General features: G+C 51.5%; 10 protein-coding genes across 10 annotated transcripts; 6 read left to right on the top strand and 4 right to left on the bottom strand.

The window, feature by feature from the left end:
- Nucleotides 1–3: 3 nt before the first annotated feature.
- M431DRAFT_2340 (hypothetical protein) lies at nucleotides 4–799 on the bottom strand (the record flags this gene model as incomplete). The annotated part of the gene is made up of 5 exons (XM_024913650.1): nucleotides 4–53; nucleotides 117–234; nucleotides 293–402; nucleotides 510–671; nucleotides 775–799. 5 exons carry the CDS (start codon nucleotides 797–799, stop codon nucleotides 4–6), a joined length of 465 nt encoding a protein of 154 aa, XP_024779480.1.
- A 235-nt stretch (nucleotides 800–1,034) lies between these two features.
- On the bottom strand, nucleotides 1,035–3,262 carry M431DRAFT_135582 (hypothetical protein). The gene is made up of 6 exons (XM_024912534.1): nucleotides 3,012–3,262; nucleotides 2,917–2,957; nucleotides 2,752–2,842; nucleotides 2,614–2,696; nucleotides 2,431–2,560; nucleotides 1,035–2,369 (listed from the first exon to the last, which is right to left on the bottom strand). Exons 1-6 carry the CDS (start codon nucleotides 3,184–3,186, stop codon nucleotides 1,099–1,101), a joined length of 1,791 nt encoding a protein of 596 aa, XP_024779479.1. The 5' UTR covers nucleotides 3,187–3,262; the 3' UTR covers nucleotides 1,035–1,098.
- Nucleotides 3,263–3,468: 206 nt separating this feature from the next.
- On the top strand, nucleotides 3,469–6,859 carry M431DRAFT_135578 (hypothetical protein). Its single transcript, XM_024912533.1, has 3 exons — nucleotides 3,469–4,084; nucleotides 4,142–5,298; nucleotides 5,363–6,859. The coding sequence occupies exons 1-3, from the start codon at nucleotides 3,488–3,490 to the stop codon at nucleotides 6,594–6,596; spliced, it is 2,988 nt and encodes a 995-aa protein (XP_024779478.1). The 5' UTR covers nucleotides 3,469–3,487; the 3' UTR covers nucleotides 6,597–6,859.
- A 270-nt stretch (nucleotides 6,860–7,129) lies between these two features.
- M431DRAFT_504757 (hypothetical protein) lies at nucleotides 7,130–8,596 on the top strand. Its single transcript, XM_024918518.1, has 3 exons — nucleotides 7,130–7,398; nucleotides 7,503–8,191; nucleotides 8,265–8,596. Exons 1-3 carry the CDS (start codon nucleotides 7,272–7,274, stop codon nucleotides 8,283–8,285), a joined length of 837 nt encoding a protein of 278 aa, XP_024779477.1. The 5' UTR covers nucleotides 7,130–7,271; the 3' UTR covers nucleotides 8,286–8,596.
- A 246-nt stretch (nucleotides 8,597–8,842) lies between these two features.
- Nucleotides 8,843–10,854, top strand: M431DRAFT_528194 (hypothetical protein; the record flags this gene model as incomplete). The annotated part of the gene is made up of 7 exons (XM_024920732.1): nucleotides 8,843–8,856; nucleotides 8,941–9,037; nucleotides 9,183–9,218; nucleotides 9,257–9,304; nucleotides 9,741–10,274; nucleotides 10,343–10,687; nucleotides 10,745–10,854. 7 exons carry the CDS (start codon nucleotides 8,843–8,845, stop codon nucleotides 10,814–10,816), a joined length of 1,146 nt encoding a protein of 381 aa, XP_024779476.1. The 3' UTR covers nucleotides 10,817–10,854.
- Nucleotides 10,855–11,430: 576 nt separating this feature from the next.
- On the top strand, nucleotides 11,431–12,283 carry M431DRAFT_108321 (hypothetical protein; the record flags this gene model as incomplete). The annotated part of the gene is made up of 1 exon (XM_024911672.1): nucleotides 11,431–12,283. Exon 1 carries the CDS (start codon nucleotides 11,552–11,554, stop codon nucleotides 12,281–12,283), a length of 732 nt encoding a protein of 243 aa, XP_024779475.1. The 5' UTR covers nucleotides 11,431–11,551.
- A 234-nt stretch (nucleotides 12,284–12,517) lies between these two features.
- On the bottom strand, nucleotides 12,518–14,009 carry M431DRAFT_2335 (hypothetical protein; the record flags this gene model as incomplete). Its single annotated transcript, XM_024913647.1, has 5 exons — nucleotides 12,518–12,724; nucleotides 12,845–13,337; nucleotides 13,395–13,486; nucleotides 13,554–13,648; nucleotides 13,715–14,009. 5 exons carry the CDS (start codon nucleotides 14,007–14,009, stop codon nucleotides 12,518–12,520), a joined length of 1,182 nt encoding a protein of 393 aa, XP_024779474.1.
- A 758-nt stretch (nucleotides 14,010–14,767) lies between these two features.
- Nucleotides 14,768–17,850, top strand: M431DRAFT_315084 (hypothetical protein). Its single transcript, XM_024914256.1, has 3 exons — nucleotides 14,768–14,959; nucleotides 15,053–15,181; nucleotides 15,266–17,850. Exons 1-3 carry the CDS (start codon nucleotides 14,944–14,946, stop codon nucleotides 17,758–17,760), a joined length of 2,640 nt encoding a protein of 879 aa, XP_024779473.1. The 5' UTR covers nucleotides 14,768–14,943; the 3' UTR covers nucleotides 17,761–17,850.
- Nucleotides 17,851–19,188: 1,338 nt separating this feature from the next.
- Nucleotides 19,189–20,868, bottom strand: M431DRAFT_74850 (hypothetical protein; the record flags this gene model as incomplete). The annotated part of the gene is made up of 2 exons (XM_024922276.1): nucleotides 19,189–20,440; nucleotides 20,540–20,868. The coding sequence occupies 2 exons, from the start codon at nucleotides 20,866–20,868 to the stop codon at nucleotides 19,189–19,191; spliced, it is 1,581 nt and encodes a 526-aa protein (XP_024779472.1).
- Nucleotides 20,869–22,537: 1,669 nt separating this feature from the next.
- Nucleotides 22,538–23,677, top strand: M431DRAFT_315088 (hypothetical protein). Its single transcript, XM_024914257.1, has one exon. The coding sequence runs from the start codon at nucleotides 22,953–22,955 to the stop codon at nucleotides 23,265–23,267; it is 315 nt and encodes a 104-aa protein (XP_024779471.1). The 5' UTR covers nucleotides 22,538–22,952; the 3' UTR covers nucleotides 23,268–23,677.
- Nucleotides 23,678–25,644: the final 1,967 nt, after the last annotated feature.

Genomic DNA, 25,644 nt, shown 5'->3' with positions numbered 1-25,644 from the left:
TTTTCAACTTTGACCCTCTGCTGCTTGGCTGGCCATAATCTTGTTCCGTAAAACTGTTGAGAGTGCAACGTTAGTAACCGTGGGATGAGTGATTCGGCAAAAGTAAGCAGACATACCCTCTTCTATTGTGCGAACATTCATCTGTTTCCTCTGAACAATGGCCTCGAGCTCCTTTAAGCTATTGCCAACCTCCTTCACTTTTGCATCGTAGAATTTCTCGGCCGATTTTAGCTTCTGTTAATTGTCAGGTTCCCATCCTTTGAGCCAGGTGGTAAAAAACAGGTATACCAACCTTTTCAATCATGAATCCTGTGCCCACGTCCACCAAGACGGTATCGGTGCTCGTCAACTCGCCGCTGACGTAGAGAGAGTTGGTCAACGGGACCAAGACAGATTTTGAGCCTGTTTATATCGCTACTTTAGCTTTTGTTTCCTTTTCTCTTGCTCTCCCCCCTTTCGTCTGTTTGCGACACCCCCATTGACCGATGAACTATGGATATATGATGTACCTTGGCTATCGGCGGCTCGGGCCTGTACGCATCGGAGGCATTCCTTGAACTTGTTCTGGGCGCCGTGGAGCTGGGCGAAGGAGCTCGTCAGGTGCTCGAGCTCCTCTTCGAGCTGCTTCTTGACCTGCGCGAGCTGCTGGGGCTCGAGAGTGTCGAGATTGACTAAACAGTACGAAAAGCAGGCGGTTAGCACTATTGCACAGCTTCAAAGCAACGAGAATGAAGGAAAAAAATCAGGAGAGAGAGGGGGGGTTTGGAGCCTTACTGGTCTCTGTCTGGTTGCTCGACATGGCTGCTCGTGGTCGAATGTTTCGGCGCCTGAGAAGCTTGGGGCGAGCTGGAGGTTTAGAGACGAGCCCCTCCATGCACCACTACGCGGGATGACTTTAGAGGGGCTGGCGATCCTTGTAACGAGGACGTGGGATTTACGACGGTTTGGACGGGCGTTATATCATGAATTCATGTCAATTTTATGTGTAATGTGGATAATTAAAAATTTCAATTGTTTTTATTTATTTTATTTCTATTTTTTCTTTTTATTTAAGTTGTACCAGATTGGAGAGATGTTGATATTTACCGCTGTGTGTTTTTATAGCCGCTCCAGCAAAGCCGTCAGATATTGGGGTACATCTTCTGCCTTGACATTCTCCTTCACCGAAAGCCTCCTGCATTGCACTTCGCAGACGCCATTTTCTCTCCAGGCCTTTCCAAGTACAATTACAACAGGATAGCCCGTCATATCTGCGTCCTGCATCTTCCATCCAAATGCTTCCTTGCGGTCATCCAGGACAATGTCCAGTCCAGCACCAGTGCCCTCATGCTTTGCTAATGTATCGTAAAACTCCAACGTCTGCTCATTGACTCCGGATGTTGGAATCATGACGACCTCAAAGGGTGCAATAGCCCGTGGCCAGTTGAGTCCTTTATCATCTGCCATTTGTTCTGCCACAGCACCGAGAATGCGAGAAACGCCAATGCCGAAGCAGCCCATTTGGACTGGAACTTGGACTCCTGGGTTTTGTGGGAGTGCTACAGATGCCTCCAAAGGCTCTGAATAGCGTGTTCCGAGAAGAAAAGTGTGCCCTAGCTCCAATGCGCGATGGATCTCAAGCTTCCCTGTATCACAGCGAGGGCAGCCATCACCGTCCATGATGCGCAACAGGTTTAGATCCCCGCCGTCTGTTGTCTGCGATATTGACGACTGCTGGATTTGGTCACCAGCGAGATCCGCAGGAAATAGAGGGAGGTCGCCGCGAAGATCCTCAAAAGCCGTTGCAAGTCTCGAATCAATGACATTCAGTAGCTGAAGCTCTCCACTATGCCCATCTGCCTGTTGAACGGCCTCCTTCCAGAATGAGACGGCGTCACTGACACTGGTATCAAGTTCGGGAACGACCGACTTGACAGCGTGGATATTATAAACGTCTCCAGACGGCGAGTTCCCCAGAAGTGGGTACCACACATTTACAAGTGTCTTTCTGTCGTTTGTAATGCCGCGCCAGATGCCAAAGGATGAAAATGAAGTAGCGTCATCAAGCTGCCTGGATGACCGAGCCGCAGCTACTTCGTCGTTGGCGGTATAGCCACAGCTATTGCAGGATGCGACAGTGTCCTCTCCAATGGCATGAGAAAGGTGATATTCGTGGCTATGCTCTCCGCCCATGTCCCCTGAGCTGGCCTCAGCTACTAAGATGGGCAGCTTCAAGTCTGCGAAGAAGGCACTGTAGGCGGCGGCGACGTCGCGATAAGTCTCAACAGCGTTTTCAACAGTCAAATCAAATGTATATAGATCCTTCATGATAAATTCACGAGATCTTAGTAAACCGTGCCTAGGGCGGATCTCATCTCGATATTTTCGTGCTGTAAAAATTAGCGAGAAGCTACGCATGAGGAGTGACTGGAATCAGTCATGGGCTCATACTGATTTGATATAACTTGAGAGGCAAGTCCTTGTAAGACTTCAAAGTGCTGGCCACAAGGGACGTGATCTCTTCCTCATGTGTGGGTGACAGCATGATGGGAACTTCTTTCCGGTCACGGAGCCGGAAGAGCTGGCGTAGTGTTAGTAAAATGCATCTCATTCGCTTGCGAACGCAGTTTTTACCTCAGAAGAGACTTTATCTAGGCGGCCACTTTTGCGCCATAGCTCTTCAGTTGTGAGGGTTGATAGGGCTAGTTTGGAGGCTCCTAGAAAGAAGTTAGTCCAACCATCACCTCAGAAATGTGTGGTGATTAGACTCACCGAGGTTTTGCATATGCTTGTCAACCAGGCGCTCAATCTTATCCTGGACACGCAGTCCCAAGGGAAGAAGTTGGAAAACTCCAGATTGTGCCTGCAAAATTGATTTAGGTTAGCAAAACTATCTTGCACAGGGTCAGGTCATCATCTGAGGTGAGGTCGGCTTACCTGACGTAAAAATCCAGCTCGGATAAGCTTGCCATGGCCAGCTATGAACAATTAGCCCAGCAATTCCTCAAGCTGATGAAAGAATAATTGCATACTTTCTCCCTCAGTGGCCGAGACGCCGCCAGTGGGAACCCATATCTTGGACAGCGTTGATCTCAGCCGTATAGACTGAGCAAAAAGAGGCTGTGAAAAAGCTCGGATGGGATTCGAGCTACGAACGGTCTTTAGCGGGCGAAGTCCGCCATGATAGATCAAGGCTGGAGCACGCATGTTTAATGAGTGGGGGAACAATTCATTCTAAGTTTTACATGATTCTTGAATGAGTGAAAACAATGCAATATTCGCACCTCGTACGAGGTGAGACTTATCACCAATGAGAGAGCCTGTGTTAGGTTCAAGACAATTTAGACGGCGGTTCCTTAAGCGCATGGCGCTAACAGCAGACGCGATAGGCGCTACGAAATCTGCGTGGGCCGATAAGATAAGCAGCTTTCAAAAAAATTACTTGCGTCGCATCCAGAAATTTGATGCAGCCGATTTCTACTACAACACACTCGGCAGCATCTTCACCATGGCCAAGCACTCCAAAAAGGCCAAAGGGCCCCAGCGCTCTGAAAACGATGCGGCCAAGCTGAAGAATGGATTGAGCGAGCTCACTTCTCAGATTCAGGAGAAATTGAACGGCAATCCCTACAACAAGCGAAAGAATCCACCTACGGAAGCCTCTGGCAAGCAGAAGCAGCGAAAGCAGCGCGATTCCGAGGGTGCACCGCCCGCGAAAAACACCAAGGCCGATGAAGAGGCTTTGCTGGCTGAAATCAAGGCCCTGGGAGGCGACGAGGAAGATTGGCGTCTGATCAATGAAGTCGCTTCCGATGATGAAGCAGTCGCTTCGGAGTCAAAGGCACCAGTAGACAAGCGTCTGAAAGAGGAGCTGGCAGCTCTATCAAAAGAACTTGGCTTTGCTGGACTTGCGCCGGTTGATGCTAGCGATGACGAAGAAGAGGAAGAAGGCGATCAGGAGGAGGAGGAAGACGACGAGGAAGATTCCGACAACGATGTTAGCGAAGACGATGGCAAGAACAAGAACCAGAACAACAGCAAACCCAACAAGGAATCAAAACAAAAAGGCCCTGCTGAGAATGATATGCGACGTGTCGAAGGCCTGGTAAGTTGATATCCTTGAGTCTCAACGGCATCTCTGACAACTAACTCAGTGAACCAGATTTTCGAGCCGCGCGCAGACTGGCATGCTGCTAGACTAGCCCAGCTACCCGGACCTACGGTGGATGACATTGGCCCATTCATGTCAGCCATCAACTCCTTGAAGGAGCATGGAAAATATCTCTTGGAGACGGAGGCGGCTAAATACAGAACAACCATCTTTGCATCCTCGTCTCACAAGTTTCTTGCCACTATCATGACGTCTGGTACTCTTACAGACAAGGTTTCCGCTCTAACCCTGGCTTGTCAAGAGTCTCCCGTTCACAACATTCGCGCATTCGACACCCTGATGAATCTAGCCTCGAAGAAGAGTCGAGCACAAGCCATTGGAGCTATAGGGGCACTCGTGGATATGCTTGGCCCCGGAACACTCCTGCCATCGGATCGACGATTGAGGACCTTTCAGTCTCAACCAGGCCTTTTAGGCTCACTTCAGCGAGCTTCTGCCAAAATCTGGGCCCCAAGTCAACCTTTGCCTGGCAAAATTACACAAGCGCATTTAATATCTTGGGCATACGAAGACTGGTTAAAGGAGACTTATTTCAAAATCATTCAACTTTTGGAAGTCTGGTGCTCCGATGAGATCGAATACTCCAGAATGAGGGCAGTCGACTTCGTCTATGCCTTGCTAAAGGATAAGCCGGAGCAGGAATCGAACCTTCTCACTCTACTCGTCAACAAGTTGGGTGATCGTGACCGAAAGATTTCCTCACGGGCGTCATATCTCCTCCTACAGCTGCAAAATTCACACCCTGGTATGAAGCCGGTTATCGTACGAACGGTGGAACAGGAGATTCTACTTCGACCCTCGCAAGACCATCGTTCACGCTACTATGCCATCAACACCCTTAACCAAACGATTCTTTCAAACAAGGAGCCGGCTGTAGCCGAGTCTCTACTTCGTATCTATTTCGACCTTTTTGCCACAATACTCAAGACAGGAAAGCTCGGTATGCCGATAGAAGAGGAATCTAGCAAGCCCCAGAAAGGACAGAAAGGACAGAAGCCTGGCAAGGGCTCATCATCTGGAAAGCCAGCTAACCAGACAAAGCCAACAGCCGCTTCTGTCCCAGAGTCTGAGGCAGCTGATAAGCTTGTTTCTGCCCTACTGACCGGCGTCAACCGTGCCGCACCATTTGTGGGCACGAATGACATGGTGTAAGTGTCTAAATCTCAAAGCAGTTGCAGCAGAATTGTGTGAAAATGGCTAACTTGTTTATAGTATGGAGCGTCATCTCGACACGCTTTTCAAGATTGCGCACTCTTCCAACTTCAACACTGGCATCCAAGCTTTGCTGCTCATTCAACATCTCTCCTCTGCCAGAAATCTTGGCAGCGACCGTTTCTACAGAACTCTGTACGAGTCGCTGCTTGACCCACGTCTCATGACCTCTTCAAAGCAGGCGCTCTACCTAAACTTGCTTCTGCGCGCACTGAAGAACGATGTCGACGTGCGAAGAGTCAAGGCTTTCGCCAAGCGAATGCTGCAGGTGGCGGGTCTGCATCAGCCCCCTTTTATTTGTGGCTTGCTCTATGTCATTTCTCATCTCAGGCAAACGTTCCCCGACCTCTCAACTTTGGTTGAGTCGCCCGAAGAATCCGTATTTGATGACGAAGAGCCTGAAAATCGACCGACGTACGATGGACGCAAACGAAATCCAGAGCACAGCAACGCCCACCGAAGTTGCCTGTGGGAAGTGGTTCCAATTCAAAGTCACTTCCACCCTGCCGTCAGCAAGTTTGCTTCTTCATTGATGGACAGAAACCAGAAAATGCTGAAGCCTGATATGGAGAGCCACAGTCTCATCAGATTCTTGGATAAGTTTGTGTACAGAAACGCAAAGGCCACGGATGCACGTGGTGCATCCATTATGCAGCCTCTCAAGGCCGCCAAGGATATTGGAGACATCTGGCTGGGTAGCGGACGGACTAGCTCATCCACGACCCAAGTCAACTCGGCTGCATTCTGGAACAAGAAAGCAGAGGACGTTGCTGCTGAGGATGTCTTCTTCCACAAATACTTCCAGCAAATCGCCAAGGAGGGCAAGGAGACTACGAAGAAGGCGGCGGCAGGTAGCGAAGACGATGAGGGCGATGCGGAAGAGGACGAGATCTGGAAGGCATTGGTCAATGCTCAACCTGACATTGATGAAGATGCCTCGGATGCTGGCTTTGACGATATGGATGATCTGGACATGGGATCTGATGACGATGATTCGCCTGCCTTGTCACTCGATGGCGATGAGGATGATGAGGATGATGTTAGTGTGGAATTTGGTGACGACTCAGAGGAAGAAGGCTCAGATGACGACGAGCTGGTCGCTCCAGATGTGCCCGATGAAGACGAGGAGAAGGGAGACAAGCGCAAGGCTAGAAGAAAGATGCTCAGGGGTCTGCCTACGTTTGCGTCTGTGGACGACTATGCAGAGCTTTTGGCGGGAGATGATGACTTGTAGAATAGGCAAAAAGCAGATTACATGTAATAAGGAATTCAAATCGGGCCTGGAAGGCGGCGAGAAAACAGGAAATATGTTTATTGGTCAGTCTACCAGGGCGCGCTTGTCTTGTGTATTAGAGCTACACAGAGGTGTAAGTGATGCCCGAGGTGCACTAGTAAAGTCTGCAGTGATGCTTCCTCGTGGCTTGGGGCGAATGTCACTCTTGACAATATGTCATGGGATTCTCGAAGCCTTTCCCATTTGATTTGGATGCAACCATGATGAATAAAAGTGACAGTCAGACGGGAAGGAAATGTCCGATCCGAAGCCACGGTGTGTCTCACACGCCTACGCAGTAGAGAGCAGGAAAATATCCGAGGCTTTCGCTGCCCGAACTCGGATACGCCGATGGAGCCAAAGCGCGGGCTTGGCTAGAATCGGGATACCGGACCGCTGATAAGAGCCGTATCAGTTTATCTTATCGGCGCATACTGTACATACAATATTATGCCGGTGAGGATTATAAAGGCGTGATGGTGTGTGGTCGGTCCCTTTTTTTGCCTCGGCAATTATACGTTCTTTTTTTTGTTGGGCTTTTTCACTTGGTTTTGTGTTTAATTTCTCGTGTTTGTTTCTTGTTGCAGAGGAGAAGCGTGAAGATAGGAGGAAATAAAGAGAGGCAATTGCACGGAAATGTTTAGCCAACACGTTGCCCGTGGCGGGCGCCGCATCGGCCAGATGGCTCGAGGTGGCCTACATCCGTCACTTGCTGCGCTCAGAGGAGCTGCTCAACGACGATGTTATGCTGAGGCTGCACAGGGTGAGTTTTCTCGAGGATTCCCTCCATCTCTGCGTGTGGAAGACATGCGGAGAGAGAGAAGAAGAGGATCGTGCTAACGTCTGAGCTGTTTTCCACCACTACAGCCCCCAAGGGACGTATCGGTCGAGGCCTCGGGCTGCTCCTGTATGGCGTCGCATTCAGCGGCCTCGGAGCAGCAGCAACATTCTATTCGATGGTACAAAAGGGCTTTGCCTCGTTCACCGACGCCGAGTCCGCCAAGCTATTTGTCCCCGACAGCGACGAGCTGCAACAAATCGAAGAGACAATCAACAAACACCCGCTCGTCCAAGAGCTTCGATTACGACCAGAGTTCAAAGAATCACGACCACACCTAAAGATGTCAAGCGAGGTCCGCAGCCGTACTCTCACAGGCGGCGCCCTACAAGGCGACGGCATGATCATGGTACCCCCCGTCGCCTTCATTGAGGACGGCGGCAAGTCCATCGTCAGCGTCACGTACATCGGCGACCGGCTGTGCGGCCACCCGGGCCTCGTGCACGGCGGCCTGCTGGCGACGATGCTGGACGAGGGGCTGGCGAGGGGCTGCTTCGACGCGCTGCCGCACAAGATTGCCGTGACGGCGAGCCTGGAGATCAACTACCGCAAGCCGACGCAGGCCAACAGCTTCCTGGTGCTGCGCGGCAAGACGGTCAAGGTCGAGGGGCGCAAGGCCTGGGCTGAGGGATGCATCGAGACGTTGCCTGCGCCGGGCGAGAAGCCGGTCACTTTGGTCGAGGCGAAGGGATTGTTCATCTCTCCCAAGTACGCGGCGGTAAGTTTTCAGTCTTTTGTCTCAGATATGCATTTGTAAGGCTTACTGTGGCTGACAATCTTAATCTTCGCAGCTGATGCCCCGAATCACCTAAATGATACATGCGGTGGAATCATGGCGAGATGAGAAGACGAGCGTATAGAATTGCGACGTTTTTCTTTTTCTTTTTCTCTTTATTTTTACTTTGCTCTTTTTGACATTTTTGGAAAGCGACGGCGGGAATAGATTATACTAGAACTGCACATACTTTAACAGCGAGGCAGTAGGGGGGATGCTTGTTCGGCTTTGCCTTAGATGGAGCTGAGCCAGATGGATGCTTTACATGATATACCTCTAGTACATTATTTTGCAATCAGTCAAATACACATCAAGTACATACACTTGCAAACGACAATACATGTTGAGCATATATCTCTTGATAAGGCCAATGATAGCACTAAAAGGATGTGCTGCAGAACAGCTATATGCAAATCTCACTTAATCCCTCCCACCTACCGTATGATACTTGGCTTCCCTTTCAATGTTATGGTCAATTTTCCGAGGTACACAGCTTTACCTCAGGTATTGCATACTATAGGTAGATAGCATTTCAGCATAAGGCTGTATAACACATCGATAGTTTCATGATTAAGAAATCATTGGGCTGCTAGAATGGAATCACATAGGTACGAGTATGTAATTCATTTGTCAGCCCTAGCTTAGGCGTTTGGATATACATACATACTGGCTCTTTGTGGAGTATGTCGCAGATTTTGCGATCTAGCGCCCTCTGCTTCTTATGATGTCATAGGATACAAAATCACAATCAACTCGCTCGTCTGCTTTGGTCTTTGGGATTGTGAATTGGTAAGTAACGGTTGTCAGCTGCTCCAATATGGTTGTATCTTTGCTAGCCGTAGCATCGAATTTCATAGGCCAAAGCCATCCATTTTCTTTTACTCCACATTCCCAATTAGGACATCGAGATGGGGTACTACGCCCTCCGCCATAGATTCTGTGGCTGTACATAGAGGCCCAAGCCGAATTGGTGAGAAAAAATGATCTTACAAATCGTGATTCGCCCAGCCAAAGCCGCCAGATTTCCAACTCGGGCAATGGTCTTCCATGTCGCACGTAAGTTTCTGGAGCTATAGTAACTTGTTGCGATTAAAATCTTACAAATTGCTGTATGTTGGAGATCGCTTAGAGGGTTGTTTAGAAATGAAGCGCTTAATACGTATGATGTAGTTGAGAAATGGTTTCATGCTCCAGTATTCTAGGTAACTACACCGATTTAAGATGAGTTAGTGATATAAATTCGTACAACTATATTAATACCTCTTGAACCCAGTTCTGCATGTTACATTCCACAACTCTAAAGCATTTATAACTCATTCTGACTTACTAGCCACTCGAGACCGATTACACATTTAAACAATAGCCAATAATCCAACAACATGACGAAACTCATTGCCATCACAGGCATTACCGGAGTTCAGGCAAGTATTTCTAAACGAATACCTTCTATTTAATTGAATGCATCTTAGTTAGTTACTAATGCCATATCTAGGGCGGCTCTGTTGCCAACACCTTCTTCCAAACCCCTGGCTATACCATCCGCGGTGTAACTCGCAATACCGAATCCGCAGCAGCCAAAGCATGGGCAGCAAAGGGCGTCGAGATCGTCAAAGCCGATTTTGACGACGTCGAATCGCTTAAGCGGGCCTTCCAAGGCGCCAATGTCATTTTCGGCGTCACTGATTTCTGGAACATCTTTGGGGACCCTCGAAGCAAAGAGCTCAAGAAACCTGATCAGGAACTTGTCGAATACTGCTACGAAGTCGAGCTACGACATGGCAAGAACCTTGCTGATGCTGCAGCTTCAACGGCATCCACATTAGACCGGTACATTTTCAGCTCCATGGCTAATGCAACCCAATCAAGTGGTGGCAAGTTCTCAAAGCTATATCACATGGACTCCAAGGCCCAAGCCGTTACATACGCACAAAGCCTTCCTGAACTCAAAAACAAGTTCTCTCAAATCCAAGCCCCAATCTACTACCAGATTGCACTAGAATGGGGACTACCAGTAGAACCAACAAAGGTAAAATCTGAAGAACTCCTCTCCTCTCTCTAATCATTATGGCTCAGCTAACATTTTGGTCTGTTCAGCAACCTGATGGCACTTATCGAATGAAGGTCCCCGGAGCTGCCCACAAGCCCATCCCCCTCGGAAACGTTGGCACTGACCTTGGGCCTAACGTTAAAGCTCTTGTTGAACAGGCGCCTCCCAACACAAACTTATTTGCCGTGGGCGAATATCTTTCTTGGACCGACTATCTTCGCATCTTCTGCGAGACCCAGGGCGTCAAATATGGAGGCGTTGACGAGCTGACATATGATGAGATTAATGAGCTCATTCCCGGTGGCTTGGGTCATGAATTCGGATTGAATGTCTTATTTGCATTTGAATTCGGGTATGAGGGAAGAGAAGCAGGGATTGTTGGGCCAGGAAAGGTAAGTTTGATCTCATCATACAAGAGGCGTTCAATATGCTGACTTTAATTCATCTAGTACGGGATTAGAATGTCGTCTTTTAGAGAATACTGCGAGAAGGCTGATTTCTCTAAGTTGTTGAGCAAGTAAAAGTAAAATAGACATGCAAATTTAATACACTATTCGACATTATTGCCGTTTCCAACTCTGAATTCCTTAATATCAATTATCAATGAAGTACGGGGTACAAAGTGCAATGATCTCAACACTCTCCAGTTGACACTATGTGGGACAATTCAGAGAATTCAAGAGCATCCATACAAATGAGACAAAAAGGTGAGGTGCGGAAAAACAACGGGGGGGGACCAAGGCAGCGGAAGTCGGCGGTTTCGGACTGTCGCCATCAGCCTCCCCAATGAGCACATCATCCGCCTTGGCCTATCTTGGAGTAGAATTCGACGTTGCAAGTGGGTTTTCACCAGCACTAGCAGCATCTTTTTCTCATTTTTCTTTAGCATGTCGCAACCGTGGGGGGAATGTGTCTTTTAATGCTGGGCGAGGGTCCGAGGAGATGCTAGTGGGCGAATTTGCAACCAACTTACAGAGACCAACTCTAAGAGATCGCCCATCTCGCATCTGTATTTCATCATCATCCCTCTTTTTTTGTACCCATATATGTCGCAGTGAATCTCCACCTTACCTTTTCCATCTCTACATCTCTTTCCCCTCCTTTTACCAGTCTTTTAGTCTGCTTGCTTTTCTTTTTCCTCCTCGTCTAAAGCAAACAAGCGATTCAGCCTTTGTCAATTCATCTCACAATGGCCACGTGCGTACCCCAACGTAACCACCTTTGCCCCTCCCCCGCCTTGCAACACTTCAGATGAAATGTCACGATGCTATCTTCAACCCTCACCAAACCACCATAATTATCTGCCATTGAATCATCACCACCACCACGAATACTCCAAACAAAAGCTAACTCCCAACATCAGCAACATCACTTGGCATCCCTCCCTCTCCCGCCGCGAGCGCAACCAGCTCCGCAACCAGCGCGGCCTCACCATCTGGCTCACAGGCCTCTCCGCCTCCGGCAAATCCACCGTCGCCACCGCCCTCGAGCAGCACCTCCTCCACCTAGGCCTCGCCGCCTACCGCCTCGACGGCGACAACGTCCGCTTCGGCCTCAACAAGGACCTCGGCTTCTCCGAAAAGGACCGCAACGAGAACATCCGCCGCATCTCCGAGGTCGCGAAGCTCTTCGCCGACGCCTCCACCATCGCAATCACCTCCTTCATCTCGCCCTACCGCGCCGACCGCGACCTCGCCCGTGAGCTGCACGCCAAGACGGAGCAGGACGGCGACGAGCCTATTCCCTTTGTCGAGGTCTTTGTCGACGTGCCCCTCGAGGTGGCCGAGCAGCGCGACCCCAAGGGTCTCTACAAGAAGGCTCGTGCTGGCGAGATCAAGGAGTTCACTGGCATTTCGGCTCCTTATGAGGAGCCTGTCAACGCTGAGATTACAATCAAGACGCATGAGAACACGGTTGAGGAGTGCGTTGCGCAAATCACAAACTGGCTCATCGCCAAGGGCTACGTCAAGAGTGAGGTCAAGAACTAGAAGCAAGTATTACTCGGAGGGAATAAAGAGATAAGGAAAGGGGAGAAAAGGAAATAAACGTCCGGGCGCAAAGAAAATCACATCACACTTGGTCTTTTTCACATTAAAAATGGTGGATTCATATAGAACAAGGTGCAACGAGAAAAAAAAAAAGTCTTATTAAGGACACAGACAATAATGATAGAATACAGGCGTATGACGCTTTTTAGAAAAAAATTATACTCTATGCCACGCTCAGGGAAATTCGGCCTCGTAGTAAACAAAAGCCGTGTACTCGTGTCCCTCGCCAGTCCCCAGTCCTGCCGCAGCCATCTCTGAGCTGAGGGCGGCGTCGTCTTTGGTGACCCTGCCGTGCTTGTCTCGTCCAAATGCATTTCCGCCCAGGTACGAGTACTTGGAGTCCAGCGCTGCCTTTGCCTTGGGGGCCAGCTTCGATGTTGTCTGCGCCACATGTAGTCAGTCTTGTGCACGAGTATATACATGAACAATCTGAGATGGTTGATGGGGATGGGGTAGACGAATAAGGGGTAAATTCGCAAGCAGCGGCGTAACGCAACATACCTTGATCAGAGCCGTGGCGTAGTCCAACGGCAGTCCATATCGTAGCACAGCCTCGACAAAGACGCGCAAGGTGAGGACATGAACCCAGATCATGACACTTTCGCTCCACCCAGTCCTTCCCATGCGCAGAGCCTCGCCGCAGACCTTGCGCTCTTCGTTGGTGACGCGATCCAGCTCACGCTGCTCTTCCTCCCGGCCGCCCTCGACATACTTATACTGACGGGGCGTCCATTTCTGCTCTCGGCACTTGTGGACAAACTCGGCGCTGTGCTTCTTGAATGTCACAACAGCAAACAGTGTGAACTCGTCGTCATGGTCGACTTCGACAGAGGACCGGGGCACCACCATGGGCGCGAGGGTTTCGTAGCTCTTAATGAAATCCTTCTTTGCGTTCGTCGGCACGGCGATGAGGTGGGTCTCGAGGTACTCGGAGTCTTGGACGAGGAGCGATGGCTTCACAATCGGGGTGAGAGATTTCGTTGCGAGAGTGCCCCTGCAGCGGAGACAGGTCAATTAGCGAAGAGCAGCTGGATGGATGCGAGGTACTCACGTTTGTCTCCTTTGCAGAGCTGCAAGGTTCGTCTTGACGGTGTTGTACTGGTTGAATTTGGACTTGACATCATTGTCGACCGTGTTGAGCTCCTAAGCCGCGCGTAAGATGGATGAGCTTCGCCTGGCGAGTTTGGACCAAGTTTTAATAAAATCATACCTTCTGGAGAGTGCTGATGAGCTCGGCTATAGGTTTATCGGCTCGGTACCTCATCTTGTTCCAGCTAAAGTTGCGCAGATAGTGATCGGTTGGCTCTGCCGCATGTCGTCAGTTCCCCCACCACGTACACCATATAGAAGCGCATATTTGGCTCGACTAACTGTCATTGACCATCTTGTACGAGGCCATTCGGTCTTCATCGTTGTTGAGCACGGTGCGCAAGGAATCCGCAACCTTGGCGACGACCGACTGGCACGCCGCGTCGAGCTTGGCCAGGTCATCGGCTTGCTGGACCAGCAGGTCTAGAGTTCCGATCTTGAAGTCGGGGATGGCGAAAGGCAGGACGGTGCCATTGTCGGCGGTGATGGTCGCGCTCAGGGACGAGATGGCTTCATCCCGGCTTCCAGAGTCAAAGGCGCTTCGAGGCAGCGATATCAGCGCATATTTGGACGACATGGCGGTGGCTGCTGGTGACGGAGATAGAAGTAGACCCGATGAGGAGGAAGACGAGAAGAGCAAAGAGAAGGGACGAGCAAAAGCTGGAGGGCGGAGAGGATAAAGAGACGGAAATCTCTCTCAAGCAAAGGCCCGGAGGAGGATCGCAGCTCTGGCTTTGAAGAGAAAGAAAAACAGCGCCGAGACAAGCTTGAACGGCTGCTTGGCTACATGTAAATTAGGATGCGGCAAGTTAGAAGCAAGTTCGCGAGCAAGTCCAGTGACAGTTCAGCTTAGCCCAGCTCCAGCAGTGGGGGGTTACTGTACAGGATGCTGAGCAAGACTAAAGTATCTGTTACAACAGATGGTGCACCAAAGATGACAGGCCATCAAGTACTAGGTACCTTATCCATGACCCGGGTCCCCGTTAAACACCAACCCCTCGCCTTAACATGGAAGAAACTCGGCATTGACGTCTGCAGCCTCATACATTACGACGATATTCATCTATGCAGCATCTTCCCCTCCCGTACATGCATATGGAATCACAGCGCTACGGACGGCGCTAGTCCCGTCTCAGCAGCAGGTTCAGTCGGAATATGAAGAGAAACATTGCGCCGTGCACCGCCAACTTTCTTTGTCAGGCCATGGACATGACAACCGCCTGCAACGCGCGACATCACGGCCTGTGACGGCGATACAAAGGACTGCTGACCGCCCCTCGCTTCCGGACCATGTGAGCGCCTCGAGACGCCAATTCCGGGGCCTGTTTGTTCGCTCTCCGTCCTCTCCAATCCCTCGCCTGTCCTCCAAGCATCGCCATCGCCCGGTCCCGGCATCGTCAAAACATCTAGCTTCTGAGACAAGCCTCTCTCCGCCAGCCCTCCCGAAGCTCCAATTCGCCTAGCCCGCGCGCTGGGCATGAGGCGGTCTGCAGGCGCATCATCATAGCGCCATGGCCGCAGCTCCTGGTTCGTTTCCCCGTCTCGTATCTGTGCCTCCATCTCTTGTTGTCTTTCCGCAAACCATCCCGGCCCGTGTCGCCTCTGACCTGCTCTCGGCAGCTTCTGCGACGCTCGCCATCTGCGAATCTCCTCCGCCCGAGGGCTCGCCCGCAAAGGCTGAAATCGCGCTGGAGTCGTCCGCAACTCCCGGCCCCAGGTCCTCGACCCCGATCCGCACCTCTAGTCATGGTATGTAGGCGCAATTCAACGCTCCGCCAGGCCCTCGGATCTGGTGCCGTTTGGCCGGATGGATTTGCTCATTGCAGTGCCCAGATGTGACCGATGCCCCGGAGGGAGCCTCCATTCACACCACGGATGGCCGCGTCAAGAACCCTGTGCCCAGCAAGCTCAAGGGCAAGGCCGACAACAAGAACGGCAACTTTGGCGTCATGCACATCGACATAAATAGCGCACAGGCTGCCCTGCGAAATGCTGCTGCAAAGCGTACGAGCGAGGAGACGGAGGCGGCAGCGAGACTGGCCAACATGCGCGGCTACCAATCCATCAAACGTAGCAAGCTGGCGTGGATTCCGCCCACCGAACCCGATCCGCGCTCTTCCGCCCCGGCCTATGGGGCTACGCAAAATGGCTATCCGAATCCCTCCTACCCTCTACCTGCCCGTAGTCTAGGGCCTTTGCCGCATGAGGCCAAGGCCGAGCAGGCTCGGCTTCTCACCTTGTTACGCAGCTTAAATCCCGTTGTTGTGGTGGATCAGCTGTGCAAAGCCTTGGCATACTTTGGGGGGATTCCAGGCGCTCCTTCATCACACGATTCGGGGTTTCCAGAAAGCGGACACAACAATGGTCAGGGATCCATTTTCGTCGGCTGGGTCGCCGAGATATTTCCCCCGGTCGAAGGAAATCCTTCAGCTATAGCACCACATCCGTCCCTCCAGAGCGATATAGTTTCTGCTGCCGCTGCTGCCGTGGCTGCTACCGCCTCAGACGTCCCCTCGTCAGCTCAACCTCCAACTCTATCTCATTCAGCTACCGCTCCTGCAGCACCATCATCCTCCACGGATGCTGTAGCAGAACCTTCACAGCCCTCAGAATCGCAGAATGCAGCTACCACCCCTATGAAGAGACCGCGAGGGCGGCCGAAGGGGAGCAAAAGCTCCAAACCTCGAATAGACAAAGGCATCAAGAAGTCGGATATGGCACACCACTCGTCCAGCCAAGTTGACCCCCTTGGCTCGCAAAATATGCTTCACCTATCGCAGACTGAGCCAGGATCCAGCGAGCAATCTAGAAATGGGCTTGTCAATCCCTCGTATCACCCCGACATATCAACGCAGCTTGACCCTGATTCCAGTATCATGAGCACTCCGGGGACGGGCAAAAAGAGAGGTCGACCTAAAGGATCTAAGAACCGACCAAAGAATACTCCCGAAGCCGGCCAAGCGGCTCCGGACTCCTCCCAAGGTCTGCTACCGCCATCGACAACCTCTAACCCTGTTGCACCCTCTCCTTTAGCACATAAGACGACAGGGAGTCTGAATAATATTTCCTCCTTTGCAAATACGATGCCGCCCAGAGCAGAGCAGCAACAGCACCCCTCGCCCACGATGCAGGAAAATGCAGTAGCGCAGCATGCCGGGCACATGGCTGTGCGAGCCCCCCAGACGAGCCAAACAAGCGCCATTCCGGGTGTAAGTAGTTGGGCTGGATCAGGAATGCAGTCTTTGGATCAATTTCGCTCCATCAACAATCACTCGCATCACAAGAAGAGAAAAGTTGGCGATCCGGTACAGGTTGCTAGGGATTCGCTATCGGCAATTGCTGGCCCCGATGTCTCCTCGCAGATTCGACACGACAATGAGGCGTCGTTACAGATGGCTGCGTCTGATCCAAATACTATGAAACGTCGGCGGGTATCCAGAGAATCGCTTCAAAGCCCCATGTTCAGCAATATCGATTCTCAATCTGGCCGCGTCGGTATGACTACGTCGCCCATACTAAACAATGCCTACAACAGCATCTCTCAAGTCATGGCTACCAATAATTTTGATAACCAGCTAGCGAGCGCCGCAGTTAGGAAAGCCTCGAGCCAGCAGCATCTACAGCAGCAACATCACCCGCAGCGATCACCAACGCAACCTCAGAGTCAAAATCAGAACCAGCCGCTTCAAAACCAGCAACAGCCGCAGCAGTTTACGCCTCAAAGACCCCAGCAGCAGAACACGGGGATGCGCCCTCCGCCCCAACTTCAGCAAGGTGGACACATGGCGCCAGGGGCCGCGAGACCCAGAGGGCCGGGCCAAATGTACGGAAATAGCCCAACGAACATGGCCTCACAGGGCTTTTATCCGCAGACAAGACAGCTACCAGGCCAGCTAGGCCACGTAGCCGGCGGCGGCAGCTTTGCTAGAAGCACAAGTGGCGGCCAAGCATCACAGTTTGGATCTTCCAACATGGCGAGGCAAACCTCGGACGAAGCTCGCGCCGCCAGCTTGTCTCAACAAGCGTCTTTAGCCATCTCGCGGAGCCAGTCGGGACAGCAGCAAGCCGCTACGGCTCGCCACCCTTCTTCTGGCTTCACCAACGGCCAACAAGTTCCCGCAACTTCGGCATCAGCACCTACGACGTCTAGCCTGAGCCAGTTCCAAACCTTTGCCGAGCACAGCTATCTCGACATGGACTACGGCCTCAACGAGCGCGACGTCCAAGATGCCGCTGCTGCATTTGGCGACTCCACGCAGCTTGAAGCTGCGCTAGCCGAACCGAATATGAGAGAGAGGCTGTACCAGGCCATGGCTAACCGCCAATAGGAAGGTGATTTGTCTTTCTCTCCAGCCTGAGAACGGCTATTTGCTTAGCCGTCTGCGCATTTGTCATTATAATGAGAGAGAGTAAAAGAAGAGTAACGCAATGTAGAGGAAACCGGTGGGTTTCGGTTTCTCTCTGAATTTTTTCCTTCCATCCAACAGCAAAAAAAGAAAATGGCATTTCATGTATTTGTTTGGCGTGTAGGTGAACTGGGACGGGTTTTCAAAGGAGTCGAAAGGCAAACTGGTTTTCTTTTTTCTTTTCTTTTTTCACATTTCCTTCTTCGGAGTTTCGAAATAGGGCAGATGACACTTATGATGAGACAGTGACAGCTTTTTTGTGGATGGATGGTGCTACGATTTGTGCCTTTTTCAATGTGAGATGTGTGTACGTTTGGGAACGATGGGTGCATTCACAGGTGTGAATGGGGTTAATATAAAGTCTGTTGGCGTTTTTTTTTTCTGCTGATCTTTTTTTTTTACTTCTTTTCTTTATTACTTGTTATGAGTCAAAGCAGGGACAGCGAAGCATGTTGAGTAAAAAAGCTATAGACTATCTATCCCGTAGGGATACGGGCAACAAAGAAAAATACATACGTGAAAAAGTCTACAATATGTGTGTGAGAGAAGTTTACAACTTAAACTATCATTGTAAATCTTGTACATCAAGTCAGAACATTCACATGAAGGGCTCCATTGCATGATTTATTTCAAAATGTGTCTTTTCTTCAATTTTTTTGCAATCAGCGCTGGCCATACCAGTTTCGCTAAAAGTGTTACAAAATGAGAGTACGTAAAAAATAGAGAGAAGAAGAAAAAAAAAGAGAAATCCGCTGCTAAGAGACAAAAGGTGGGTAAGAAAACACACACAAAAAGGTATTCAACAGACAGACAAGCAAGCAAGCAGAGCAGAGCAGATAAGATGATACAGACTGCTTAAGTTTCTATGCATGCTGCGACTGAAAGCTGTGCCAATATGCAGGATATTTCCCAGCGAAGACCTTTCATTTGATCAAGGCCAAATCTCACTCACACAAAAAAGAGGACCAAACCAGTACAGGAAAAATCAAGAGAGAGAAAAAGGAAATCTTTAGAGGGAAAGAATATGGATAGATAAGAAGAGCAAGAAAAAACAACAGTGAACCACAGTAAGCCCAAGATATTCCACAACCGGAAATTCCACGTCGCGTGGATATATCCTTCCCAAACCCCCTTCCCCCCAAAAATAAAAATAAACGCCTGTAAATGCTTTCTTTTTGCGTCAACGAGGACACAACAAAACTCAAGGAAATAATGGTATAAGCAGATGTGTTGCTTAATTCAAAAGAAAGATGGCATGCTCAATCAAAAGCAAGCGTATATAAAGACAAAAAAGGTCGAGGGAGCCGTATATGTATTGGCGAGTATAATGAAATAAGAATAAGAGAGGCTTTAATCCGCATCGTCGCCTAGGGCTGCGGCGGGTGGCCTCACTGAGTCGGAAATGTGGCGGCCGTAGCACCACTCGTCTTCTTCGTCCAGGCCATCCTCTTGGATCAGATCCAGCATGACCTGCTGGTTCCGTTTAATGTCCTGCGGCCGCTGTACAATCTTGCGATCCATAATCATGGCCTCGGCTGTTGTGAGCCAGATGCCCTGCAGTGATGGGAGGTCCCCTAGTAGAGTCTTTGCCTGGTCGCGATCGAGAGGTGCCATGGGCGCATCGGCTGAGAGACTGGTATCGAAGACGCTATATGGCATGAACCCGCCATTGTGCGTGGAGTCTACCGATCCCCAAGGACTCCTACGGCCGCCTTCGCTGAATGATGTCCGGTGCGGAGGCCGATCGCTGCTTGTTGACTTCTTCCGTCCAAAGGCCTTCAATCCTAACCGGCTCTTGGCAGAGGCTTCACCAGCAGGCTCTTTGGTGAGAGAACCGAACCAAACATCGACAGCATTCCGTCGGTTGTTGTAGCCCTTTGTTTCCCACAGCCTCTCGACCTGACGAAGACCGCCAAGGCACAGGATGGCCACATGAACTTCGTCAGGTGGTCTTTCTCTCAGATAACCACGCAATGATCGTTCCACTCGACCAACATATGTCGGCGGTCGCAGGCGGCGGCAAAAGGACGAGATGATGAGGGGGAAGACCTCATGAACCCTGAGCAGCGTCCGGTTGTCGTACATGTTCATGATTTGCTCCTCGATCGGGTTCACTGTGTATGGCTCCTTTAACAATCCGTTTCCGTGCTCAGCGATGTATTGCAGGTGTAATTTCCTGTATGTCTCGAAAAAGTGGAAAACGGTGAAAAGCAAGGGTATCAGTCGTCGGCGCATACGCTCGTGCTGTGGTGCAAATGCCAGCTTCTGGGCCTCCGTCTGTCTTAGGAATATGTCTTTTGTAATCCACTCGCACATCAAGTATGATAGCTTGGCCGCGACATGAAGACGATGCCACAGACTACACAGATAATGGAAGTTGATGTCGGCGGAGTTTTCGGGTACGGGATATAGACGAAGAGCATATGCGGGTATTTGGTTATACAGATGATGTCGGACGATGGGTGTCTCGTTTGCAGTTATGAGTGCGTGCCATGATTTCGAGGCTAATCGGAGGTTAAGAATATCTGTCAAAGGGAGGGATGAGATGATTTGGAGCTGTAATTCGCTCGGTAATGCGATGAATAGTTGATCAAAAGGTATGCTAAAAGAAGACAAAAATAAACTCTAGTTAGTAATCAAGATTCTTGGAAAATACCTGCCGACGATGAGAGAATAAAATTTTGGTGTGAAAATGACGAACCTTTTCCGCGTCGACTCCGTAGAGGCTCTTGAAGGTAGAGTCGCCGTGTGTTCCGCATCGCTTTTGGAATGTTTTGTGCCTAGCTTTTGTCGAAAACTAAGGAAGCGGCCTTTTTCGCGTTTCAAGTCGGCGGGCTTGAGGGCATCGACATCCGTGGGCTTCGATGACTCTCGCAGCGGCAGGATAAATCTCGACACGGTCGTCGTCGCCGTCGTCGTGGCACTGGATTCCGCATGATCCGCCTGCTGCTGCTGGCGGCTGGCGTGGAGTTGGCTGAGCTTCTCAAAGTAGCGCTCGGAAGCGAACTCTGTGAGGTGAGGCGGATCCATGGCAGCGACGCGGCGCTGAGGTTGGGACTCAGCCATGATGGGCGATGGAGGCGAGGTGAACGAGCGACGAGATACAGAATTCTATGGGTGACGAGCGGCCGCGGCCAGCTCGGGGAGTTGAAGGCGTCTCTATTGTTGGACGCAGGGAGAGAGCAGTCGTCTTAACATGGCGGGGATTTGTATGGCGAAGCCGCCCAGTAGGGAGAGAGAAGAGGGGGAGAGCGAAGGGGAGCGAAGGATTGCGGCGAATGGAAAGGCGACGACGACGTTGGTTGGCCGTCAAGGGCAGCTTCGTCTCGTCTCGTCTCGGTTCGTCCTTGTGTCGTCTCGAGTCGTCTCTGAGCTGCGTCTAGCCCTGCCGTGTAAACGATGTATGAGTACAAGTGCGAGTATGCGCAGCGACGGATTTGGCGCGGCGATGTAAGGCGGAAGCGGGAAGAAAAAATCACAGGCCAGAAGCTACTCGTACGCGATGGAAAAAGCAGGGCAAGGCTCTGGGCAGAGGATGAGAAAAATGAGGGTGGGAGTGTAGAGAGGAATTGCGATAGGGAAGAGAACCTGGCAAGGCATGTGTGGGAAGGACAGTGGAACACGTACAGTGGAACAGGGCCCGCTAGCAGCCCGCTAGGTGGGAGTCGGGGATCGCCCGGGGCATTTGGGAGCACTGTTTGGGGGGACGAAGCACCAGAAGCACAGCGGAGAGAGGGCGAAGGAGAAGGTCCACGGAGCCTCTTGCACCCTTTGCAAAACCGCAATGGAAGGGCGAGGGAATGCCGGTGCGCTGATTTGTCCAGGCGGCCGTTTGGCCGGCGTAATAGTGGAGCTGCTGAGGAAAAGGTGCTGGAGCCAGCGACCCGAGCAACGTTGGGGGCTTTGGCACACAGTGCGCGCACGGCCCCGGGTGCGCTGCGGAGCTCCCCAAACAAGGCCTGGTTGAAGGCTGCAGGGCCGTGGCCAGGCTTGCCAGGGTGCCCCGTACAGTGTGCCGTCTGCCTTGGGGCAATGTCCGGGGCATCTGGGGCTGGCAGCTTTGGGGAGGGGGGAGCCGCTGTCTTTGGTACGTACTCCGCTCCCCCAAACCACCCGTGGACGCCTCTCAGGCTGTCGCTCTTAGCAAATCGGCCCTCTGTGGGCCAGGGCAGTCGGGCCGCACAGTAGCGCCGCGAGCGTATCCGCACGATGGCGAACCCCCATTGTGGACAAGGCAAGGGGAAAGTTCGTTCCGTGGGAAAGCTTCGGCTAGGGGTCGCGGTACCAAGGCTGCGGCTGGCCACAAAGTAGCAGTTGGTCGTGCGCCATGGGCCGTGCTAGCACGATCCTTACCCCGAGGTACTTTCTTAGTGACCTCTTGGTACTCGCACTTGCGTTCGTCGCGTGCGCTGCTGAGATTTCGAAAATGGCATTTAGCCGAACGCGGCCAAATCGCGCTGGGAACGGGACAGTGCACAGGACCGTGCGCCGCTCTGTCAGCCCAATCCCTCGGTGTCGCAACGTGCTCGGAAGCGAAAAAAGAAAAGCCCCAAGAGGGGAAAACGAAAAATAGTCGTTGCGCTTCTCGACGACGCTTCCAATCTTCTTTTCCCTTACCGAACCGCCAGCCTCGCTAGTCCAACAAGAGTCGTAGCGCTGGGCTGGCTGGCCGTATGTACGAGGTACTTACATACAGCACAAGTTCCCTCGTCCTTGCGTTGTCCACATTGATTGATTGCGTGCGTTTGCGTGTCCCACCTTTGGATCATTTCGGGCCACTATCGCGATCCACAGCCGCACAGCATCCCCGAGGTAGTCGCGGCTCCATTTATCAAACAAAACACACTCCATAGAGATAAGAGCTTCGGGGCTTCAAATCTGTTGCTCTACCGTACATACAGACACAGTTACAGGCACAGGCAGCAGTGGCGAGGTGGGCGTTTTCTTGGTCGTCGTTGCATCAACAAGCAGGTTTTGGTTTGCATAGCTGTGCTCCTCGTATTGCTGCGCGACCGTGCGTCGTGGAGAGGACGGCAGAGGAGAGGAGAGGAGACAACAAAACAACGCACACCACTGCTCTGCTGCTACGACGAATAGGGCACGATGCCCCCCGGATGTTACGAGTGTCTTTTTCTAGCTCCATGCGTGTGAGAATCAATCACGTTGTCTGCCTGATTCGCACATGGCGCCGTTCAAGACCTTACATACGCATACTCGTACATACATACACCCGTACATACGGCAAGTGTTACTCGGCTCCAACAACCAACTCGATTCTATCGCCGATGACCATTTTCCGAAGGCGGGATATCGAGCGAAATTGGACGGAAAGGCCACGCGGACTTAAGGTGGTCTGCTGTATCGTACACACAATGGTCTGCTATCTATCCATATCATCTCCTGTCATTGTCGTCCGCTGTTTGGGTTAGCTGGTCCGAAGATAACATACGAGTACAGAGCAAGTAACTGTTTGGCATGACCATGACCATGACCATGCTGATGGCAAGTCGACACACGGCGCGCCCGTTGCTTTTGAGGCGACGGCTACCTGGACGGAAAATGCTCGATGCCCTGCTTTCACCACTCTTCCGCGCGCCCAATATTACCTATCTGTATGCCGTGCGGTACACCAACCCGACATGCATGGATTACTCTTGTCCATGCATCACGAAGCCAAAGATGCGCGCTACCCAGCATGCTAGCCGTGGCGTTGCCGCCGTCCGTCCCGGCCGAATTCTCCCTCGTTAGCGATGGAGATCAAGACACGGAAACATATGCGTCAATGCTCCGTACACTACGGATAGGGCTGGGCGTGTGAGCAAAACTGGGCTTGAAATAAGAAAACCAGCACAGTGGTCTTTGTCAGGGCAGTGTGGGAAAAACAAAAGACGAGACAAGAGGGAGGAGGCCACCGCGGCCCTACTCCGGCCGTTCTGGTGTCTCAGGGAATTGTCGATCCAAACACGAGAGGACGAGACTGCAGCAGCAGAGAGGTGAGTGGCCCAAGCCATGCCCTACCCCGACAAGCAGCTCCCCACACCCAACCAGGCCTCAATGTCATTGGGAAGACGTTGCACAGCAAGGTGATGGCAGTGAGTGGTGCTACGTCGCATTTCCGTGCATTTGCCTCTGTTGCGTTAGAGGTCATGCCAGCATCACGGAGTTGGCGCCGGTGAATTTGCTTCATGGCGGCTCGGTAGATGGGGCTGATCATTGAAATCACGGAGGCATCAGACAACTACCGAACCTTGTGTCTTGCTCCCCAGTAGTATAGCAGCAACCTGCCCAAATTCGTCAATGTGAATGCCCAAAGTAGGAAGCAAGGAGGTCCCCCAAGTGGACATGATGTGCAGTCGGCAAGATATGAATCGCGCAGAGGCAAAGAGAAAAGCCCAATCATCTAGTGTGGTGCCTATGACGCTTGGCGCTGCTTCGGCCGTCGCTTTCGCCGACAGTACGATCGATAACAAAGACAACAACTTGCACTCTCTCTCTCTTTCTCTCTTCTTTCTCTGCACTGTTTGTTCTTTTTTGTTTCCGTCTTTTTTCCTGGTCATAATACTACCGTACCGGCATTAGCCCCTTACTAGCTAGTACGAGCAACTCAACTCGTTGAAAATGCCCTTTGCATCGCCCGCAGCAGCACCGTGGCCGTTTCGGATTCCTGACTGTGGCCCCGGCATCGACCAGCGATCTTATCAAACCCCCGTATTTTCTTTTGTCTTCCCTGCATTTTGCAGCCCACGATCCGTCAAATCGGAGCAGCTCCCAGGCCCCATCACGTGATGCTCCAACATGCCTTTCCCTATCTTTGTTGCTACTGCTACCAATTGGATCGCGGTGACGTCGCCCCCAAAGATGCGTGATGGCTGCCCCGAGATTGTCTGTCCTATCAAGCGGCCCCCATAAATTGCATACCTGCGTCGGGGAGCTCGGAATGGCGCCACGGCAACAGGCCGGAAGCACTGGCAACTCGACGAAAACTATCCCCTGGCGGCAGTGCGAGCAACAATAACCTTGGCGCTGGAGCGGTAAGGCAAAGACAGAGAGAGAGTCGAGAGTACGAGTAATCAGGGAATCATGCTGCGTCGGGATTACCTCACCATCGAGCAAAATGCTACCCAAGACGGGACCCTTGCTCGAGAGCCTACTTGCACTGTGCTGCCTGAGCCCTTTGTGTGGTTTTGAGGAGAAATTACTTTGCAGCGAGCAATCCTGTGGCCAAAAGCACGGAGCCACGGCTTACCAGGATGGCACAGTAGCACCGATCCGGAGCTGAACCAATCTCACGCAACATTTAAAAAAACAAAAAGGCAAAAGCACCAGCGTCCGTCAGAGTCGCAGCCAAGGACGTAAGAAGGAAAAAAGAAAAAAAGAGACCCTCGAAACGCATGTGAAAGGTTGAAGCCGTACTAGGCATAGGGCCCTGCAGCACGTCGCAGATTCAAATCTCGCCTCGTTCGAAGGACCGATACGGTCAGCCTTTTCCAACTTCCACATTGGAGGTGCTCTTTTGCTGTTTCTTCCCCCATGCAGGGCTCCAATGGGCTGGTGGTTTCTCGGAAGATTTCACGTCTCTTTTTTGTCCTTTGCACCAGGGATTGTTCAGCACTGGAACGTACGAGTCCACTCGGATGCTGCCGTGGGGCCTCGAATTTTTCCTTTTTCCTGCTGCTTGTGTCTCCTGATGAAACCTCGTTGAGAAGAAGCTGTGCCACCCTGCTGTGAACGTCGCTTGAGTCTATTGGCAACCAACGCAACCTACAGAGTAACATGGGGCTCTCTACTGAACTGTAATGCTCCCTC

This window comes from Trichoderma harzianum, assembly GCF_003025095.1.
Source record: "Trichoderma harzianum CBS 226.95 unplaced genomic scaffold M431scaffold_2, whole genome shotgun sequence".
NCBI lineage: Eukaryota > Fungi > Ascomycota > Sordariomycetes > Hypocreales > Hypocreaceae > Trichoderma > Trichoderma harzianum.
This window is presented reverse-complemented; position numbering and strand designations above follow the sequence as displayed.

Excerpts from the sequence above, each read along its gene's own strand:
- M431DRAFT_135582 (XM_024912534.1), bottom strand. The coding sequence starts at position 3,186 with ATGCGTGCTCCAGCCTTGATCTATCATGGCGGACTTCGCCCGCTAAAG. Across the intron at positions 2,843-2,916 it reads GAGCTGGATTTTTACGTCAG|GCACAATCTGGAGTTTTCCA; the intron begins GTAAGCCGACCT and ends TCAATTTTGCAG. Across the intron at positions 2,561-2,613 it reads TAGATAAAGTCTCTTCTGAG|CTCTTCCGGCTCCGTGACCG; the intron begins GTAAAAACTGCG and ends ACACTACGCCAG.
- M431DRAFT_135578 (XM_024912533.1), top strand. The coding sequence starts at position 3,488 with ATGGCCAAGCACTCCAAAAAGGCCAAAGGGCCCCAGCGCTCTGAAAAC. Across the intron at positions 4,085-4,141 it reads TGCGACGTGTCGAAGGCCTG|ATTTTCGAGCCGCGCGCAGA; the intron begins GTAAGTTGATAT and ends TCAGTGAACCAG. Across the intron at positions 5,299-5,362 it reads GTGGGCACGAATGACATGGT|TATGGAGCGTCATCTCGACA; the intron begins GTAAGTGTCTAA and ends ACTTGTTTATAG.
- M431DRAFT_504757 (XM_024918518.1), top strand. The coding sequence starts at position 7,272 with ATGTTTAGCCAACACGTTGCCCGTGGCGGGCGCCGCATCGGCCAGATG. Across the intron at positions 7,399-7,502 it reads TTATGCTGAGGCTGCACAGG|CCCCCAAGGGACGTATCGGT; the intron begins GTGAGTTTTCTC and ends CCACCACTACAG. Across the intron at positions 8,192-8,264 it reads TCTCTCCCAAGTACGCGGCG|CTGATGCCCCGAATCACCTA; the intron begins GTAAGTTTTCAG and ends TAATCTTCGCAG.
- M431DRAFT_315084 (XM_024914256.1), top strand. Across the intron at positions 15,182-15,265 it reads GATCCGCACCTCTAGTCATG|ATGTGACCGATGCCCCGGAG; the intron begins GTATGTAGGCGC and ends TGCAGTGCCCAG.
- M431DRAFT_315088 (XM_024914257.1), top strand. The coding sequence starts at position 22,953 with ATGTTACGAGTGTCTTTTTCTAGCTCCATGCGTGTGAGAATCAATCAC.